Consider the following 19,434-nt stretch of genomic DNA (forward strand, 5'->3'; position numbering starts at 1 on the left):
TCTCAATGGACGTTAAGCTTTTTGACCAAACTTAATATAAGTCAGTTTCAAGTATAAAAATGAACCCATGTCGAACCTGCCACCGATTTACAGGCTACAAACGATATCACAAAACATTTGTGGCATATATCAGGAAAAGGAATTTAATGTCGCATTTCAAGGTGAAAGTCATGGAATTCGCACTTGACTAAAAATGTGCTGCAATTCAATGCCATGGATTCGCACTATCACTTCAGTGTGCAAAGGCAGATTAGTCACAGATGTTCGTAGCCTCGATCGTCAGATGCAATTCAGGTTTAGTTGAGTAATACACTGTGCCCATTCGGTGTCAATGGAGCGTTCCTACTTTCCCCCGGAACGGGTCAGGTAAGCTTGTCAACGCGAAGAGGTAGACAAATCAAGTCATGTGTGGCGCTGCATCCACCATTTACGAATTATTCATCGTACACAGGCAGTCACTGCAAAAGCTGCCCGCAAAAAGAAATGCTATCATTCAAGGGTATTGTTCGCTTCAAGACACTTGAGCGATCCGACTATGGATCAATAGGAAGGAGGGCAGAGGCGGGCTTCGGGATCATTTCAGACTAACCGAACTGTATATGCACCTCCATTTCCAACCATTTGCCAATGTGATGATCATGCGAGCCTTCTGCACGCGCAAGGCAGAAGCATTATCCGGGGCCGGATTGGAGCTAGAACCGGCGCTATTCTGCATCCTTACTTTCCAGGCACCGGCTTACCTGGGGAGGCGGATATCACTAATCAGCCAAGTTGCTGAGGATGTGTTGCGTATAAAATATCAATGCTTCCATAAACTTCTCGTAGTATTTCGGTGCCACGAGTTCGCACGTTTTGAAGTGTTGCCCAGACTATTCACACTGCCCCACCTAAGACGGGCCGGCCCCCTTCCCGTCACGTCATGTCATCAAAATGTACAACAACCAGGCCGACTCAGTCCTCTTCGAGACCCCCGGCGAGATCCGAGAGGTCATTTATTCCTTCGTTCTGACCTTCCGCTATGGCGACTTCGAGTTCAGCAGCAGGCCGTTCTTCGTGTTCTGGGGGGAGCGCAAGTTCTCCAGACCACTGCCCGCGCTGATGCTGACCTGCAAGCGAGCATACGCCGAGCTACAGGCCAGGGTCCACGAGGAGGCTATCCTGCGGGCGTGCATGTTTGAACACGGCAAGAGGATCGGGCTCGCCGTGCGTGGGAGCCTGAGGATACCCCGGCTGCGAAGGCTCGTGTTCCATGTGGCAATGGAGCACGCCAACTGGAACACCTGGATCAAATTCTTTGGTCATGTCTTGGAATCTGCGGAAGGGCTGAGGGAGTTGGTGATTGACTGGGAGCCGAGGAGATCCCCTTCGACAACGCGGGTTGGTTTTATGGCCCAGCACGAGGACAGGATGGAGAAGCGATTGTTCGAGGCGGTTGCGGGGGCTCGGCACCTCGAGAGTCTGAGGATTCATGGCGACATCCCGGCGCATTGGGCCAAGGAGCTCGAGCAGATGCTGGACGGAAGCGTCAAGATGGTGTGTTTGAAGGAGAGGTGGTGGCTAGAGGATCGGGAGAGTGCTTGATGGCCCGCAAGTAGTCATCAAGTGTCATGTTTTCACCCAAAACATGAGATATTCCAGACAGGGACTTCAGGAATGGACCTGAGCCCCTCGGCGTTGAGAGGCGGCGACGATGCAATATTTTGTATTTTCGAGACCATTCTCCACATCACATGTGATTTCTATTCCGATGCTGTGGCTCGAGCTTCGAACCTTGAGAGGATCTCCGGTCAGACGCACAATCACAGTAGGCCACGGCTCATGGGCTGACAGGATGACTGCAGGTGCTCTGGACCACAGTCGAGCAACGGCGAGTCAACCTAAGTCGTCTGAGAATAAACAAGTAGTCTCATGTTGGTAGGTGCCATGCCAGGTGTTGAAGGCAACGCGTGGATGTGGTCACGAAGCCCATGATTCTCTATTGTTGACCAAAGCCCTCAACTTCTTGGTCCTTCTGTCTTTTTTCTGTGCGGCACCAACCGAGCCATGCCATCCGGGGAAACCCCTGGTCGTGATTGCAGGCATGCACGCAGCGAACGCCGATCACCAGACGCGTGGGCGTGACAACAGGCAGGACTGGGTGGGCAAGCAATGAGCAGATGCTTGTGCTATCTCCTGTGCACAGCACAGTGTTCCACGGCTCCGAGGCGGCCCCAAGGTTGCATGTGAGGAGGGGTCAAAGCTGCAGATGAGCCATGGTCAAGCTTCTCGGGTTAGATCTGACGCCTGGGGGGGGGGGGCCTCCACAAAGCTTGTCTGGACTGTTCGAGCCGCGGTGGACAAGCTGAACGCATCGCCAGGGTGTGACCTAGCTGGCGGGCCGAGTTACACAGGGCTGACGGCGCACACGGTAATTTACCTAGACATGTGTGTGTGCCCCCGACCAGGTGGATTCTCGTGGTCGTTGGCGTTGGCGTGGGCATGGGCAATATACCTGCACGTGAGATGAGGTCGAGATGGCTGGTCATCTTTTCGTAGCAACATGTAGTAGTCTACATATGCTAGCCAGTAGCTAGCCGGCAGCCAGCCATCCTTGTCCATACAAGGAAGTTTAGGTTGTCGCAGTCCGCAGCAATATCCAAGGGGAACAACGAATTACCTGCCTGCCTGTCTTTACCTAGGTACCTAGGTAAGTTACCTGTATGTGTTGCAATCGTGGCAACTTTTGAGTGTCGGTCTGTGAAGCGAAGCAAGTGACGTTTCGGCTGGGCTCAAAGAAGCAAAGAATTGAGTAGGAGGACCGAGAGAGCCGGGGTGAAAAATGAGACGAGATGAAATGAAGATTGGCGGTTGCTTCCCGTGCAGCCAAATTTCAGGGTCTCAAGTCATCTCCACTTGAGCACTGCATGTGCTATCTATCGCCTTGCACTACTAGAGCTATCTATATATATATCACGGCAGCAGAGCGCAGTACATAGTCTAATTTGTACCGAGATGACGTTTTATGCAGGGCACATTGGAGTTGGTAGGCAGTCTCAAGTCTCCATGCAGAAAGTGATTAGATACTGTGGACAACGTGTGTATCTGGTGGGGAAATGGCAAGATGGATTGAACTGGAGTACAGTAGACCGACCAAACTGAATTGGTGTTCCAAGGTTTTGGTTTGGGTCAGGGTTGAGGAACATTGTATCGTCATATCTGCAAGGTCTGGTGGAGCTGTGTTCAAGCGTTTTTCGCGCCTTTTTTGGTTTTTTCTTTTCTTCTATTTTCTGCCTCATTCTGCCGTGCTGTTCACCGCTTCTGTTCCTGGGTGCTGAGTGCTGCTGGCAAAAGGAGAAGGGGAAGGAGAGAAGAGGCGAAAAGGGCAGGCGGTGAAAAAAAAAAAAGAGAAGCTGCCAGTCTAGTCGAGTGAGACCCCCACGTGCAGCCAGCGCCAGCGCCAGCGCCTGCCCAGTCAGACTAGCAGACAAAAGCCGGTCCAGCAAATCTGCAAATCCAGCAAGTCCTGCAGGTGCATCCATCATCCCCTGGGCAGCCCCTGCCTTTTCAAGGGTCCAAGGGTTGGTTGGCCAGGTTATGGCACTGGTTGGACACTTGTCCCCATCTTCCCCGTCAGCACCTTCCCAGCTTTCCACGGCCGATCCTCACCTGCCGCGGCAGCTGCCCCTGTCTTTTTTACAGGCGATGACCCTGGCACGGCACAGTCGAGCCTGGCAGTGCCTGGCAGGGCAGAAGAGAGGGAGACTGACGGGTCCTGACTGTATACTACTGTGACTACTGCACTCACACACTCACACTCACAGTGATGTACTGTACTGCAGTAGTGGGGTCTCTCTTCTTCAACTTGATCTCCCCCTGTTCTCATTTTGATTGCTCCGTTAATTTTGGTACCACTGCGAAACCGCCTTGATGACGTGCCGTTTCGGCTAAATTTCTTTCTCGGGAGGCCGTGTGCTTGGGTGCTACACACACACGTTCTGCCGCCTCTCTCTCTCACTCTGCAGTCACTCTGTCTCCTTTGAACCAAGGCAAGCCAGCCCGCCACAAGCCCAAGCCCGCCCCCCCCCCAGGCCAAACAGGTACAGGCTATCCAACCACAATCCCGGCAAAGCCTGTCGAATTCTGTCCCAATTTTCTCCTGAACGAAGCAGACGACAGATCCTAATCTCCTTTTTGGGCCCATCTTTTGGACCCTCGACCTCTTGACCTCGACTCGTCCTCGTCCACGACCACGACCACGACCCACGGCCCACAACCCACCAACACCATCCACACTCCCCATCCAATATCGTCATCAATTCCCTCGTCCCCAGAGACTGACATTCTTTTTTTCTTTTCCCTTTGCCTCTCTCTTTAATCCTCCCACCTCTCCTCCCCCCTCCGCCCCTTCGGATTGACCATCCGCGACCCTCCATCCCCCTTCGACGACTCGACTCGACTCTATCGACCGATCAGAGCCACACCAGCAGCTGTCACCATGTCTGCAACAAAGGAAAACCAGCGCGACTCGGGCGAGGAGGACAGGAAGCTCGAGAGCGGAGTCCTCCGACAGGACGCCGCTCCTCCTGCTCCCAAGTCCAGCGGCCTTCACCCCGCCGTCTACATCGCGTACGTGCCAACTTTGACGCTCAATACTGGACCGGGCCAACTGCCACTCTCTTCTTGACGTGGCGGTGGCTGCGGCCGTGGTGATGGGCTCTGCATAGCACCAACTGCAATACTGACACGTCCCGATACAGTGTCTGGATTGCCTGCAGCTCGGGCGTTATTATCTTCAACAAATGGGTTCTGGCAACCGCAAAGTTCAGTAAGTCCACCACAACAACCTCCTGGCCGCCTCGAGAGACAACCTGTCTCGTCTTCTCGCCTCCAATTTGCAATCGCTGACACATTATCTTTATCGCACAGACTTCCGTAAGACCTCGATTCCCCCGACCCGCGAGACCACCAGCTCGCTCCCGAGACCGAGACCCTCAACTGACATGACTGTGTGACAGCACTCTTCCTGACGACATGGCACATGGTCTTCGCCACCACCATGACCCAGATCATGGCCAAGTGCACCTCCACCCTGGATTCCCGGCACAAGGTCCCTATGAACACCCAGACTTACATGTGAGTCCTGCCTTGCCTAGAACCGCGCCCGGTGAAGGACTGAAGGGCAATGGGGAGGAGACGACGGAATCGATGCTAACGCTCGGCCACCGCTCAGGCGCGCGATTGTCCCCATCGGCATCATGTTCAGCTTGTCCCTGATCTGCGGAAACGTCGCCTACCTCTACCTGTCTGTCTCTTTCATCCAGATGCTGAAGGCCACCAACGCCGTTGTCACTCTGTTCGCCACCTGGGCGTTCGGCATTGCCCCACCAAACATGAAGGTCCTGGGAAATGTCGGTATCATCGTCCTTGGTGTTGTTATCGCTTCCTTCGGCGAGATCAAGTTCGACCTGGTCGGCTTCGTTTGTATGTGATTGTGGTTCTCCGGCTGACGATTCTTCCTTTTGCATCGCCTTCCGGCTAACTTGTGTGCTTTAGACCAGGTCAGCGGTATCGTCTTCGAGGCCCTGCGTCTCGTCATGATCCAGCGCATGTTGAGCTCCGCTGAGTTCAAGATGGATCCTCTCGTTTCCCTGTACTACTACGCCCCGGCCTGTGCTGTTATCAACGGCGTGGTCACCCTGTTCGTTGAGGCCCCCCGCATGACTATGGGCGATATCTACGGTGTCGGCATCTTCACCCTCCTCGCCAACGCCTTTGTTGCCTTCCTGCTCAACGTCTCTGTGGTCTTCCTGGTACGTAATACCTTGCCCTCGTATTAATATTTTGCTCTGCGTTGCTAATCAGTGTGGCAATCTAGATCGGAAAGACTTCCGCCGTTGTCCTGACCATGTCCGGTATCCTCAAGGACATCCTTCTCGTCATCGCCTCCCTTGTCATTTTCCAGGACCCCGTCACTCTTCAGCAGTACTTCGGCTACTCCATTGCTCTCGGTGGTCTCTGCTACTACAAGCTCGGTGCCGAGAAGCTTCAGTCCACCTTCGTCGATGCGCGCCTCTCACTTGCGACCATGCGACAAAACCACCCGGCTCGCGCAAAGGGTGCTGTAGGCTTCATGGTTTTCGCCGGCATCCTCTTCGGAGCCTACGTTTTCTGGCCGAGCCTGCACATGTCACCCCCGGCCGCCATAGCACCCTCCACTTAAAGGCTCATAGGAAAGGGCTATTGTCGCCTGGAGCCCCAACTTCTCGGGTCGGCGTTTTGATGAGGTTGGATTCGTGCTGGGGACGGTCAATTGGAGGGCAATGACTCAACAGGAGCACATGATGGGTAAAGATTCATTACGGGGCAGCAGTCTGGGACGTTGCTTATGACTGGTATAGACTTTTCGGTTGTTTTGTGGCCACCGCCAATGGTGGCTGGGCGTTGGCATTACGCGACATGGTCCCTCGGCATGGAGCTGTGCTGGGAGGACGACTGTACATTGTCCTGGGTGTGCTTCGATTTAGACTGCATTTTCGGGCCACGGGGGCCCTCTGATCAAAGCCCGTTCATCTGTAGATTATGTGGTAGATAGGATCGCACACAGTTCTGATGTCTCAAATAAAACTGCTTAATGAAGGATTTACGTCTCTCTCTGCGGACGGTAAACATCAGATTCCAGGCACAAAGTTGGCTTACAGCGCACGAAACAAGAATCAAACAATTGTGTGCTGGCACGATTGATCGTCTCTGGAAAAGGCCAAGAAAAGGCCAGGAATTTAAATACTACATAATGCAGACCAAGCTACGGAGCTCTTTGATATTGCCGACCAAAAATTAATTGAAACTGGGTTTGGTCCAAGTGCTATTCATCTTCTAATTCCCTGGAAAGTCTCTTGAATAGTTGGTGGCACCCTGTCGATGCTCGTGCGCTTGAAGCCGTGGGCCCGCATAATGACTGATTGATATGCACATATTGTCCGCTCAGGAGTCTCATCTCTACTCCTTCTTCTTGTTGAAATTGGGCAGAGCCAGCCAGAGCATCACTAAGACTCCCAGCAATGCCAAGATGATAGGTTGGAGCACGCCGACGCCCTTGGACTGGGCGATGGCACCAACAGCGAAAGGCAGGACGGCCCCACCCCCTCCGCCGAAAGCAGCAGCGAAGCCGACCGCGCTGATGTGCAGGTGCTTGGGCAGTGACTTGGTGGCGGCGACGACCACGGCCGGAAACAGGGGGCCGAGGAAGAACCCTTGCAGCGCCACTGCAACAGCAGAGACGATGAACTGCGGGACGAGCCAGAAGAGGAGCTCGAGGCCCATGGCCGCCGGCAGATAAATCTGATCGAAAGATTTAAGTACGGAGAGTATGTTACGTGGGGGCGGAAGGAATGTTACTGACCATGAGAGCCAATCTCTCACCGAGCATGGGCGTGATGAAGCCGAGGACGACCCGTCCGGCCGTGATACCAAGCCAGAAGCCGGTGGCAGTCATGCCCGACGCGAAAGCCCCGCCGTTCCGAACCTCAATCATGAACTTGACGACCCAGCCACCAAGAGCCACCTCGACGCCGACGTAGCACAGCAAGAAGGCTGCGCACAGCCACGTGACGCGGGCGGCGGGCATCCTGAAGAGCGCCTCGCGCAGGCTCGAGTTGCCGGCGCTGTCCGTGGTCTTTGGGTGCGCGTCGCGGAACACCTTGCCCGTGGCCTTCCAGAAGGCCGCCAGCCCGGTGACCAGCTCAATGGTGGAGACGCCGATCATAACGTAGTAGAAGTGGTACCACTGCAGGCCTGCCTTGGTGATCATGGACGTCGCGATCAGCGGGGCGAAAACGCCGCCGGCGCCGTAGAAGCCATGCATCACACCCAGGAGCTCATTTGCTTGAGCCATAGCCCCGATCCCTTTTTCGACCCAGGTCAGCTATGAAAGGCACTAAAAGAAATATCGTGCCCGCCTTGGGAAGTTCCAGAAAACCCGTCGTCTCCGGGGGGCTACTTACACGCGTTCCAGGCGGCATCGCCCAGCCCGTTGCCAAAACCCGCCAGCATGTAGACCACGACGAGGACGGGGTACGGCGGGTGCTGCGAAGCGATGACGTACGCGACGATGTGGCACCCGGCACAGAGGGCGGCGATGCCGCGCTGGCCAAACTTTTGGTGGAGGGTGTTGTTGAGAATGGCAGAAGCACTGTACCCAACAAAGGGCGACAGGAAGATGAGCGAGACGAGGGTGTACTCAAGCCCGTAGTAGGTGCCGAGGTACGGAATGACGGCGCCGTAGGCAGCGTCGTTCATGCCCATGACGAGCAGCGACCAGAAGGCGGCGAGGACGCGGCAGACGTTCGCTCGCGACTGGTTCCATCTCTCGACGGTGTGTGATACGGTCGTCGGGACGGGCAGGGAGGAGATAATTTCCTGGGAACCGCGAGGCTCGTCTTTGCTTCCTCGGGGACTTGCATTACCAAGCGTCCTGCCTGGGTAAGAAGGGCCTGTTGCATTGTCCGAAGGCTGCTGTTCGCCTAGTGGAGACGGGCCATTGAGCTTGTGCACAGGAGCATTCTGGAGCTCGATGGTTGCGGTTGAGGAGCCGGTTGACATGGCGAACTCTTTGAACCACCTAAGGCGTTTTCAAGTCCGGTAAAAGGACAGATCTAGATGAGGTTGGTCCAGAATCTATGCACACGCAAGAACAGAGCAGGTCTGAATAAAGGGAGAATTGCAATATGACCCTGGCAGGCTGTATAACAACTCCAGGCTCCGAAACTAATTTAGGTGGGACCAGCACAGCTTTTATGTGTCCATACGCGTGTGCCTGTACGAACATATACAGTCAAATAGGATAGTATCGGGACTACGAGGTGGATTGGCAAATGCTTGTGGCGGTGTCGTCAAGTCAAGTCGAGTTTACGTAGGCATCATAGTGGAGCAGGAATTCTCGCTGATATTCTAGCGCTTCCTTGGCATGCCTCAAGCTCTTTGGGGGAAGCGGAAGAGTCAAACGGCCAGTTGCCAAGAAGCGGCACCGTGAGACTTTAGCCCTGACGATCTCTGTGGAGAACCCCTGCGAGGGCAAAGCCGTAGCGGACAACAGTCAACTGAGACTGACTGAGAGCACCACCGCCAGTGTGGCCCCGTCGTCGGCTTAATCCGGCTAAACATCGGCATGGCTTTATTGTTTTCGGACAGCAGACGAGTTTTTGATTATCAATCCCGGCCCGCCCTCGGCCCGCCGTCCCTTCTTACTCTCGCACCTCATTGGAATGTAGTCACACGGACAAACTGAACAGCCTGTCATCAAGCGAATCCGAGGACACACAAGACAGCGCCCCGTCTGCTCACGAGTCATATTCTACACTGATCTTGTCAGCTTGTCGTCCTCGGAATTCCGGCAGCCTCGATCTATGTCCTTGGACGCAGAGCTTGCAAGATTCAGACTTGACTAGGCTGTTAGGACGATATTCTTCATCGAGTTAATAGCTACAACCTGGCTTGACAACCTGAGAGAATATGCAATACCAAGTTTAGGTCGAAACAGATGGCCGGGTAAACACTCATGCTTACCAATAGGTCACAAGTCCGCGGGGGTGCAACTAAGACTGTGAGATGCGTGGCCCGGCTTGCATGCAATGAGTCACTTGAAGGAGTGTTAAAGAAAGCTAGTAAAATGATTGCTGACGAGCTAGATAACCAGTGCAGACCTCCCGTCGCTGCTGAAGACTTCACCTCTGACCAAAATTGCGCTGCCCAACGCCGTAACACAGCTCGGAAAAGTCTCTGCCCAAGCGATGGATAGCATGTCAAATTCAAAAATTCTGATCTGGTCGCAATCGCCTCAAAACGTTCCAGTGACCCAGAGCACGCTGGTACCAGGAGTATGTTAACTTGATTCGTACATTTGCATTGCTGTTCAAAGCTGAGTACTCTTGGGTTTCGAAGTGACACTATTTCACAAATTAAAAAAGGTAATAGTTTGGATACGAATTTGATTTCACAGAAATCAGGGAGGGCTTTCGTGGACATGGAGAGCCAGCATCCTTGCACGCTTGCGAAATTGACTAAAAGTTGCTTTTTCCGTTGAGTTTCGCTATGTAAGTACTCTGAAAAGGGTTTTCCATTCCTCCTCCTCGTTAAAGATCCCCGGCTCAAACGATTCTCAAAGAATTGTTTCAGATACAATTCTTTCGCTGTCCCTCCTCGAATCTTTCGATGTGCTTAAATGTGGCTAAACAGCTTGTAGAACAATGACAAGACAAACTTGTACTAGTCCCGTTGTGTTTCCCGAAATGACTGACTACTTCGTTCACTGAGCATCAAAAGTCTTTCAAAAATCGCACGTAACCTCATCGACGGTTTCAGGTAGTCGTGGCATCAGGCGGCGGGTAAGCCTGGCTTGCATCGAGAAATGTCAGAACACAACGCTCAACTTCGTCAATCAGGACCTTCGCTCTTTTTTATCTCACCAAAGCTTCAGAGGCGGTCAGTTTAATTAGCCTGCGGCCACACACCACGTGATTTGCGCGCACGTATTAAAGTACCTCGGCACAACAGCCCATGATTCAAGCTGTGTTGAGCATTGTCCCGCTATCGTCATTGATTATCATGAAATTAGGGGATGGGTTATGACTGTAAGCTATGTATGAATAGAACAAGTTGTGTTGGGAGCAACTAAGTGCGCCCTGTCCTCAAAGCAACAGCTGACCTCAAATATCTATTTACACAATCGAGTCCGTCTCGAAGTAAGGATTATTGGGATCATAAGGAAACTTGCGCACAACTACATCGCCAGTGTAACCCCATAGATCGGCCTCGCCTGGTGCGTAGTTAATTTCGCATGATTCTGATTCAACCTTCTGGCCAAACAGCTCCACCGCAGAAGTATTGCCATTGCTGTAGTCGATGCGAACCATGTTAACAGTATTGCGGCTCTGGTCAATGGTAAAGTAATTGCTTGGCATGAATTGCATTCCGGAGTGAGCCGTGGTGAACACTGTGTTAGGCAGGTCGCCAGTGTGCGGAACTACCGATTGATCTCAGCATAGTCCAAATTAAAAGACCCAAGGAGGGAACCTTACCATGGTGCATTCCCAGGTTGAACCAGACGACCAGGTCTTCTTGCTCTAGACTCTCGCCGTCGAAAAACGTCTCGAAATTGACTGGAGGGTCGTGTACGTCTTGGCTGTTGTACGCGTGGGCGCTTTTGGGCTCAGTGTCCTTGCGTTTCGTGACTTGCAGATCATACTCCGCCCAATGCGCTGCATTGACCAAGTTGCTGCTGTTCTGAACAGTCAAGTGCGCTAGGCCGGTATATGGTAAGACTAAAATGGGTCAGCGTTGCTGTATTTCACAGCCTCCCAGGGCAGTACGGAGGTCAGTAAAGAATTAACTCACTTCTATATCCGCGATATTCACCATATTGGTTGGTTTCGTTCTGATTCACAACGAGCACCTGCGTTTGTCCATTGAAATCCCAATTGAAGCGGCCGTCATCTTCAGTCTCGATAAAAGACCGCTCCAGCTTCATCGTATTGCGAGTTTTGTTTCCTGACCAGGGATACGTCGTTGTAACCGGCTTCTGAGTCATCAGCTGAACACTATTGTCTGTGCCGAGGATGTCCTATAAAGCCTTCGTGTCAGTAATCCGCGAGATACAATGTTTTCAAAGGCAGGAGTCACGAGAATGCCCACACGACGGCAGCAGGATGGGCTAATGTAGCACAAACACGACGATGAGTGTAAATATCGGGATGTGTATCGCGGAGACATTCTAAGAATAGAGCTGATACACGATGATCAGGGCAAGGATAGAAAATTCCACTCACAAAATCAACTTTCCAATTGAGCACGTGATCATGCATCGATCCGCTCAGGTGGTCGTGTATCTGAAATCCGTAGTCTTGATTTTGGGCGAAATAGGCAGATTGGATATAGCCGGAGGCACGGACCTCGACTGCCATCGAACCATCCATGAAGAAAGTATAGGTGAACATGTAGTCGTAGTTGCCGACTGTAGACACGGAACGGACAGAGAAGTAGGTATTCTTAGTCACCGTCACGTAGTTCTTGGTGCTGTGGCGCTGGATGGGGAAGTCGGCATCATATTCAAACAGGCAGATGCTGTTGACGTGGGTGTGCGTTGTCTCAGAAACGTAGAAGGATGTGTTGAGGTATGTCGCGTACGTCGGACAGTCATATCCCGGCACGAGTTCAAAGGCGTACGGCCCAAAGCCATAGTACGTATCGAGGTAAGACGTTCCAGACTGGACGGGATCATTGCCAGCGTAGTGAGCAAGGGCCTCTTGTAAAGCCAGCTCGTATATCAGTCGCTCTCCCTTGTAACGAATGTCATGGAGTGAGATTCCGGTATCGCGCGAGAATCCTATGTAGAAGCTGAAGTCCATCCACTCGACGTACTTTTCCTTGGAGTCGACACCGAATCGTGAGCCTGCTGGAGCAACCATTGTTGGAGGGAAGAGAGTATCCATTGGCATGACAGGACCCTGCTGGTCGGTTTGAGCCCAGGCGTCTTCGACATTAGCGCCCAGCTTCTCGAACCCGTCACTCCAATAAGCGTTGCGGAAGTCTTCAGTAGTTTCGTAGTAGACGCCGTTATATAACCATCCTTCTAGCTTCCATTGGCTTGGGTCGCGGCCAGTCACGTCAGATTTGAAAAACAAACCCAGGGGCAGAAGCGTCTCGGCATCGAATTGGTCCACGGGCAAGTTCCAAAAAGTATCCCACCGGACAATTCTTCCGTCATCCTGCCAGAGAGGGTCAATGCCAAATATGTCGAGGGTATCGTTGTCCAGGCCGAGAGCAGTGCCATTCCAGAGATCGAGTGTGATGTCGGCAACGGAAGCACTGATGGGATATATCCAGTCGGTGTATAGCGTTGATTCGCTGTCAGCATCCAGATTACGAACTTTGCCGGCATTGTCCTTTGTCAACCCATAAGTGAGAGGTGTCCAGGTGGTTGTCGAGTTATTTATTGGCAGAGGGCCAACCATGATTTCCTGGTAGTATGGCTCCTCAAAGGCCCGCATGTCTAGAATAGCTTTCGCCCATTTCGGCGGTGTTGACGAAGATCCATCGATATATGACAAGACGTCTGATTTATTCGGCTGGATTGCCTCGATGAGTACCCTAGCGATATGAATTAGACGGTGTCACTAGATTGAATTAGGGGCTAGCCGGCCGGTGACTTACACTGAGTTATCCCATTCGGTCGCATTCTCTGTGGTGGTCAAATTGAACTCAGGCTGGCTAAACAACCACGAGACAACAGCAGCCGCATCGGTGCCTTCGATCTCAGCCCACACGTTCACCTTGGGCGCAGAGACCTCGGCGGCCAGAGCCCCGGCACAAGATGCAGTGGTATTGAGAGGCGTTGATGTTGAACGACGAAGGTCCCTCTTCCCCTTGAGAACATCCGATATTGCCTTTCGGCCATGTCCCTTCCGGACCCATGCTGACTTGGGCTCTGGGGATGGTCGGGCAAGGGCTCCCACAGAAGCGAGAGTGACCAAGTAGACGCTCAAAGCGCCAGGGGCGGAGAATCCCAGAGAGAGCTTCATCACGGTTCAGGTTTCCTCAGCAACTCCAAAGACCACAGTAACTATGGATTCTGGGTGTATGGCCGCCACGAGGGGTTAGCTGTGGGAGGGTTACAGTGGGATGTGAGGATAGTACTCGATCATATACCCATGAGACATCGTCAAGACAGCCCGAGAGACGTCAGCTTTGATTCAGGCACAGCCCAATCGGCGACATGCGTTTGAATCAGTGGCTTGTTAACGTTATTACATTGCGTACCGAATGGATAAGCTGCCACAGCCCGGGCCATCATCCTCAAGAGCAAATCTGTATCTTATCAAGAAGAGTCCGAAGGCTGGGGATGATGCCCCACACCAGCGCAGCCGGCATACTTGTTGCAGGGGGCGTATCTGCATTAGCTCGATGACTAGAGCTCAAGCGCACAATACCACGGGGATATGTGTTAGTTGGGAATCAGCAGCACCATGTCGGCGGTTTCCGTCAACTTCCATAATGCAAAGGGAGATCAGTTGCTTGTACAACTTGTTGCATTATTGCGCACTTTTGAAGATACATAGATGCGGCTGGGATCCTGATCCGAGTCCTACTCCGAAGCACAACAGCATGACTGATGCATGAGAGACAAAAGGAACATAATAGGATGAATAGAGAACGTGTAAGCTGGAGGGGGAAGAGAAGATGCCGATATTTTGCCTGCTCTGCGTTGTGTAATCCCGCAGGTTACATACCCAGTGGCGGAGAACGGGGGTATGGAACTACACGAAATATGGGCTTCGCTTGCGATAATGCCGATCAGTTTCTCGAAGGGAGATCTCCGATGCGACTCGAATGCAGAGAAACGATGACCACAGAGGTGCAGGATGGCGAAAGCGGAGGATAACTCGATAAGACCAACCGGGTGGACCTACCGAAAGGGTATAGCGGTGTGACGGTATAGACCAAGCACCGAGACGGGTAAATGAAGTGAGAGAAGGACGAACTGGTTCTGTGGCGTAGATAATTACAGGTTTACGATCCTGGGACATTGCGTTAGCCAATATCAGGCTTTGGCATTGATCTAGGCGAAGACTTTCTGGGCGAGAGGGACTAACACCAGACGACATCTGGATCTGCGGGGCACAATAATATAGATGCATTGACTAACTATCAAGGTGACAGCGGAGACAGGAAAGCCGCCGACGTGGTGGGTTCTGCGTGACACTGCATACTGGATTCACATATAGTTCGGGCTTGGTCGGTGAACGGGCTTCTCTTCTGTCCATCGGGGCCAGCGGCTGAGGTTTCAGCCTCTCAGCTTGAGATGCGCACCTCAACGGAATGAAGCATTCACAACAGGGTCGGGCATGTGCGGGTCCCGGCACCTCCGACTCTGGAGCTTCTCGGCTAACGGAGCGGAGGAGGACTGAACCCCTGTTACCCCGAGCTTGTCAAGCTTTTCAATCTTCTTTATCAGTTACAAGGGTCTGGATAGAAGTAGACTGTTCTTCGATTCATTGACGCGTCGCGCTCCACTTGATTGTCTACTGTATGTTTGCGTTCTTTCCACCGGGGTATAATCCCTGCTAGCGGCGATAAGCATCAGCAATCTTGGATTATTAGGCGTCTGTCAGTGAACTTGGAGTGCATAGCACGTGCATTGGTAGACTAGGTACCAAGATGAACCCGACGACTCCGATAGGGGCCGCCTTTACTATGATGAACTGGGCATCCCTGGCGAGTGAAATGCCTCTGTTTATCTTGTCTTGGGATACCTATCCAGATTCCGCGGACCTGCCCACACCACTCAAGCACATGTTCACGAATTCGTTACCATTTCAGTCATGTCTTGATTATTCACTATCTGATAGATGCCTCGCCCTCTGAGAAGCATGCAAAAATTCTGCTATCTAGTTCCCTCTCGACAGGCTGATCGGTCCGCGGCTGAAATAGCCCCAACTCGAGCCTCTAGAATCAGCCCGTGGCCGAAGCAACCAAGTAATTATGTCAGAAAACGGCACGTACCGTACTGCACTAACAATTGAGGCGCTTGTATGTGTCTTTGGTATGGCTGCTATTCGTAAAATCTAGTTATCCGTTCTTCTGAAGACTGCTCTCAGTGAGGAAGGTCGTTTTCCTCCCACTCATGTTCCCATGCCTTTGCCATGCCCAACAGTGACTTATCACGAGCGACATAGAGATCACCATCGTAGCTCCGCCGCTTCATGTACCTATGCAGATATGAGAAGTCGCGGCACACATGTTCCTGATTCGAGTCAAAGTGTTGTCTCTGTGCGCCGTCCCTCCATTTGGTGGGGATCGGTGTCGTACTCCCATAGCACATGATGTGCTGCCGGATCGCGTCGATGCAGTGATCGAGATGTGCTTTTTGCGTTCCAACAGGAACCCCAGGGCTGTAGTATTCTGGGTATATCGCCTTCCGCACTTTGTTCTGGTTTTGCGTCAACCCAATGTTCGTCCAGAATTACCAGAACGGATAGAAAAAGCTATTCTTCGCGTTAAAACGCAGTCAACGTACCAAGCAGTGTAGAGTATGGAACAAGTCCAGCCCTGCGGTATATCCGCCTAGTTCCTCATCAACGTATTCGTGCCTCCTATCTCCCCAAGCTGCAATGGCCTCGTCTTCGGAGACGGAGAAATACCGATCCTCCACGATATCGTTCCAGTTCTCGTCGATCTCGTCCGATAAGGTGCCTGTGAATCTTAAGTTCTCCGGCCACCTCGCCGTGGGATCAATCTCGTCCATCCACATTGTACCGTTATCGTCAAACTTGGGGCTACCGCCAAAGCGCTTCACCACGAGAGGAACCCGTCTTAAGCTCCCTGATGTGCGTGTGTATCTTGTCAGAATGGTGCTCACTAGACAAGCGCCTTAGGCAAATAATAAGAAAATGGAGAAAGGAAAAAACATACATAGATCCGTAGCCAGCTTGTCCTCGTACGTCCCAAATTTTCGTATCCCGTAGCGCTCAAGAAGCAAGAGAAAAGACGTCAATGCAAACAAGCAGGTCAGAATCCACGGTATCATCGAGCTTTGAATGAGCCGTCGCTTAGCTTGCGCGTTCCGTGGTCGAGCAGCTGGATCCAGGTCCGAGTCGAAGGACGATCTTGATCCCTGGATGAAGGCATCTGTCTCAGTCTTCTCAAAAGCATTTTCTTCGCTATGCGTCATTTCGACTGAATCTGCGAAGCGAACTCCGACCATATTGACGGCCAACGTAGTCCGATTTATGCGCGGTCCGCGGCCTTGTCCTTTCACGTGTGTCACAGGCTACAGGGGTGACACGGCCACACCATGAATCAGAAATAGTAAGCTTCACACTCAAACAAACCAAAGGTTCCCTCTACCGAGATTTTGCGGTTAAGAAAGTCGTAGTGAGCAGCATTGGAATGGGCTTTGCGGCTCCGAGCAAAGTGGTTGATGGCGTCTCACAGGTCCCACTGCCCCTGACTTCGGCTCCATTTATTGAAACAAACCTGTCCAATTAGGACAGAACACCTTAAATTGGAGAGTGATTTGTCAACGATTAAGGAGATGTGGATTATTTGAACGTTGACTGACCGTTCAGGAGCCACTGTTCTCGGCATGCCTAATAGGTGCATTTCGGGTTGGACGTCCAGTTCTATATTGGTGTCTCTGGATTGCTGTCCTTGCAGGAGTTTCTTATGCCGTGGATGACCCACAAAACTTCCAGTCTCGCATATACAGTGAGACCCAGCTCGAAGATGCACCAGCCGTTTTGCCGTCCACCGCGCCTAGTAAACTTCCATGGGTCAATCCACCAGCTGGAAAGTGATCAGATGCAGGGCAATCGTTGAAAAATCAAGGAATTGTACGTGGAGCACTCCAAGGTTGTCAATCAGTGTGTTTGATTTGATTCGCTGAGACACAACATCAAAATATCCGCTTCAGTCCATCAACCAGCAACTGCTCACGACAATCTTTTGCGTTCAGACCACTGTTTCAACATCTGTCGTCTTCGACTTTACCTGTTTACCGCTTGCGTCTATATCTACGGTCTCCTCGCCATCCACCTTTGCGGCATCGATTGTAGGAGTGGTAGCGATCGAACGCTTCGGTCTGAGGAAACATCACGTTAGTGATAATAGATTAGCCGTGGAACCCCAGATTTATCAACTTACAGTAGATATCTCAGATCTATGATCCTCAAAAGTACGACCATTGTGGCCACAAGCACCCACATTGCTACTGAAACCTGCCAAGCGTATTTATCTGGTGATAATTGGTCAGCCAAATGCCATGATGACTCTTTATAGAGCATAGACCTACAGTGCGGCGCTTCACTAGCAGGCCAGACAAGTACTTGAGACCACGCAATGATTGAGTACACCCCTGCAATTGCGTATCCAACGACCAAGGTCCTCGCCTCGGGGTCTTGTGGTAAAATATCCGCCAACCATGAGAAAATCAGCGGCGCCGTTCCCTGGCACATGTAGAGGATAAAATAGCTCGCATACGCGGCCGATAGCGGGGTAGTGTTTGGATGTTGCGTCCAGATACTCATCGTGATCGAAACGACGAGGCCAATAACCGCCTGCGCAACTAGCAGCGTCCATCTGGTTTGAAAAATATCGGATGTGATTGCCCAGATCCATACGAACGCCACATTTATGGCGCCTCCGGCAATAGGTATCGAGTTCACTTGCGAGGTCGACCACGTGCGAGAGCCGTCTGGATTCCGCAGTGACTTCAAGAACAGGTTGAAGTAATTGATCCCATACTGCGCCAAAACAGTTCCAATATAGAGCACCGGAATGAAGTAGGCGATCCACATGGACGCTGTTCGTTTGGCTGCGGCCCAAGTGATTTTCTTGACTCCGGCCCGGCCGTGCCGCTCGAGACGCTCCTGGGCCATTTGGCTGTGTTCTGCCGTGAACCAGAAAGCACGGGGGTTTGGGCGAGAAGGATAGTCAGGCAGCATGAAGAACCCAGCAAGGCCAACAGCGACGGTCATAATGGCATTGATTATGAATAGCCATCGCCAGCCCGCGATTCCATGGTGTCCGTCAAGCGTGTTGAGAACAGCCGTCTGCAGGGCACCACTCATCATAGAGCCAATAGACTGGCAGGAGTGGTAGAAGCCCATACGCTTGGCCAGCTCAGTAGGCGTGTACCAATACACTGATCCTGATCAGCACGTGCATGTGTAGCTTCTAAAACGTTCGAAAGGGCACTTACTAAACAGGGTCATCATGCCAGGCCAGGCGCTGCTCTCAAACAGCCCCAGGAAAACGCGCAACACATATACCTGATTTGCATTATGGCATAGCGCTATCAATCCTGTGATGATGCCCCATCCGATCTCCAAGCCCGGCAGCCACCAACTCGGCCGAACCCAGGTCATGATGACTTGCGAAGGGATCAGCATGATACAATAGGAGACGCTAAACCAGGTGGTGAAATAGTTGAGCTCATTTCCATAAAGACCAAGGTCTTCCTTCATGCCCGAGACGTAGGCGGAGCTGATATTTGTCTGGTCAAGATACTTGATAACCTGAGAGATACAGCCAAAAGTCATCAGGAAGATGTCAAGCCGCCGGACAAGATCCCGTTCGAGAGGACTTCGCTCCTCATGGTGGCGAAAGAACGCGGTGCGGCCGATGAGGGCCTTAAAGCCCATAGCGCTGGTTGTCCTTGAATTTGCGGGCTCGTCGATGTCTTCCGATTCTCGAGCGTTGTCTAGGAGGGGTTGGGTTTCTTGGGTGTCAATGTGGTCACGGGAACTGCTGGCATCGGCTCGGGGCCGTTCGTTATATGACATTGTGACATCCCGTCCCCTAGCACTGCAGTGTAACATCACCCACAGCACCCGGAACAGTTTGTTGACGGCCAGGCATCGGCTTGCGGCTACGTTGTACTTTACAGTTGCAGTGAGCAGAGCTAGC

At 52.3% G+C, this 19,434-nt stretch overlaps 6 protein-coding genes across 6 annotated transcripts; 2 read left to right on the forward strand and 4 right to left on the reverse strand.

The window, feature by feature from the left end:
* Positions 1 to 930: 930 nt before the first annotated feature.
* On the forward strand, positions 931 to 1,827 carry J7T55_015158 (uncharacterized protein; the record flags this gene model as incomplete). Its single annotated transcript, XM_053139367.1, has 2 exons — positions 931 to 1,533; positions 1,639 to 1,827. The coding sequence occupies 2 exons, from the start codon at positions 931 to 933 to the stop codon at positions 1,825 to 1,827; spliced, it is 792 nt and encodes a 263-aa protein (XP_052996888.1).
* Positions 1,828 to 4,474: 2,647 nt separating this feature from the next.
* On the forward strand, positions 4,475 to 6,199 carry J7T55_015159 (uncharacterized protein; the record flags this gene model as incomplete). The annotated part of the gene is made up of 7 exons (XM_053139369.1): positions 4,475 to 4,605; positions 4,737 to 4,804; positions 4,906 to 4,911; positions 4,995 to 5,112; positions 5,210 to 5,460; positions 5,533 to 5,789; positions 5,855 to 6,199. 7 exons carry the CDS (start codon positions 4,475 to 4,477, stop codon positions 6,197 to 6,199), a joined length of 1,176 nt encoding a protein of 391 aa, XP_052996889.1.
* A 776-nt stretch (positions 6,200 to 6,975) lies between these two features.
* Positions 6,976 to 8,577, reverse strand: J7T55_015160 (uncharacterized protein; the record flags this gene model as incomplete). Its single annotated transcript, XM_053139370.1, has 3 exons — positions 6,976 to 7,317; positions 7,379 to 7,881; positions 7,980 to 8,577. The coding sequence occupies 3 exons, from the start codon at positions 8,575 to 8,577 to the stop codon at positions 6,976 to 6,978; spliced, it is 1,443 nt and encodes a 480-aa protein (XP_052996890.1).
* Positions 8,578 to 10,691: 2,114 nt separating this feature from the next.
* J7T55_015161 (copper amine oxidase) lies at positions 10,692 to 13,550 on the reverse strand (the record flags this gene model as incomplete). Its single annotated transcript, XM_053139371.1, has 5 exons — positions 10,692 to 10,996; positions 11,052 to 11,294; positions 11,368 to 11,593; positions 11,799 to 13,119; positions 13,183 to 13,550. The coding sequence occupies 5 exons, from the start codon at positions 13,548 to 13,550 to the stop codon at positions 10,692 to 10,694; spliced, it is 2,463 nt and encodes an 820-aa protein (XP_052996891.1).
* Positions 13,551 to 15,622: 2,072 nt separating this feature from the next.
* J7T55_015162 (uncharacterized protein) lies at positions 15,623 to 16,732 on the reverse strand (the record flags this gene model as incomplete). Its single annotated transcript, XM_053139372.1, has 3 exons — positions 15,623 to 15,958; positions 16,046 to 16,350; positions 16,441 to 16,732. The coding sequence occupies 3 exons, from the start codon at positions 16,730 to 16,732 to the stop codon at positions 15,623 to 15,625; spliced, it is 933 nt and encodes a 310-aa protein (XP_052996892.1).
* A 746-nt stretch (positions 16,733 to 17,478) lies between these two features.
* On the reverse strand, positions 17,479 to 19,310 carry J7T55_015163 (major facilitator superfamily transporter; the record flags this gene model as incomplete). Its single annotated transcript, XM_053139373.1, has 4 exons — positions 17,479 to 17,608; positions 17,671 to 17,761; positions 17,819 to 18,670; positions 18,728 to 19,310. 4 exons carry the CDS (start codon positions 19,308 to 19,310, stop codon positions 17,479 to 17,481), a joined length of 1,656 nt encoding a protein of 551 aa, XP_052996893.1.
* Positions 19,311 to 19,434: the final 124 nt, after the last annotated feature.

Source organism: Diaporthe amygdali (genome assembly GCF_026229845.1).
Source record: "Diaporthe amygdali strain CAA958 chromosome Unknown NODE_5_length_1802954_cov_64_987939, whole genome shotgun sequence".
In the NCBI taxonomy this organism is placed as follows: Eukaryota; Fungi; Ascomycota; class Sordariomycetes; order Diaporthales; family Diaporthaceae; genus Diaporthe; species Diaporthe amygdali.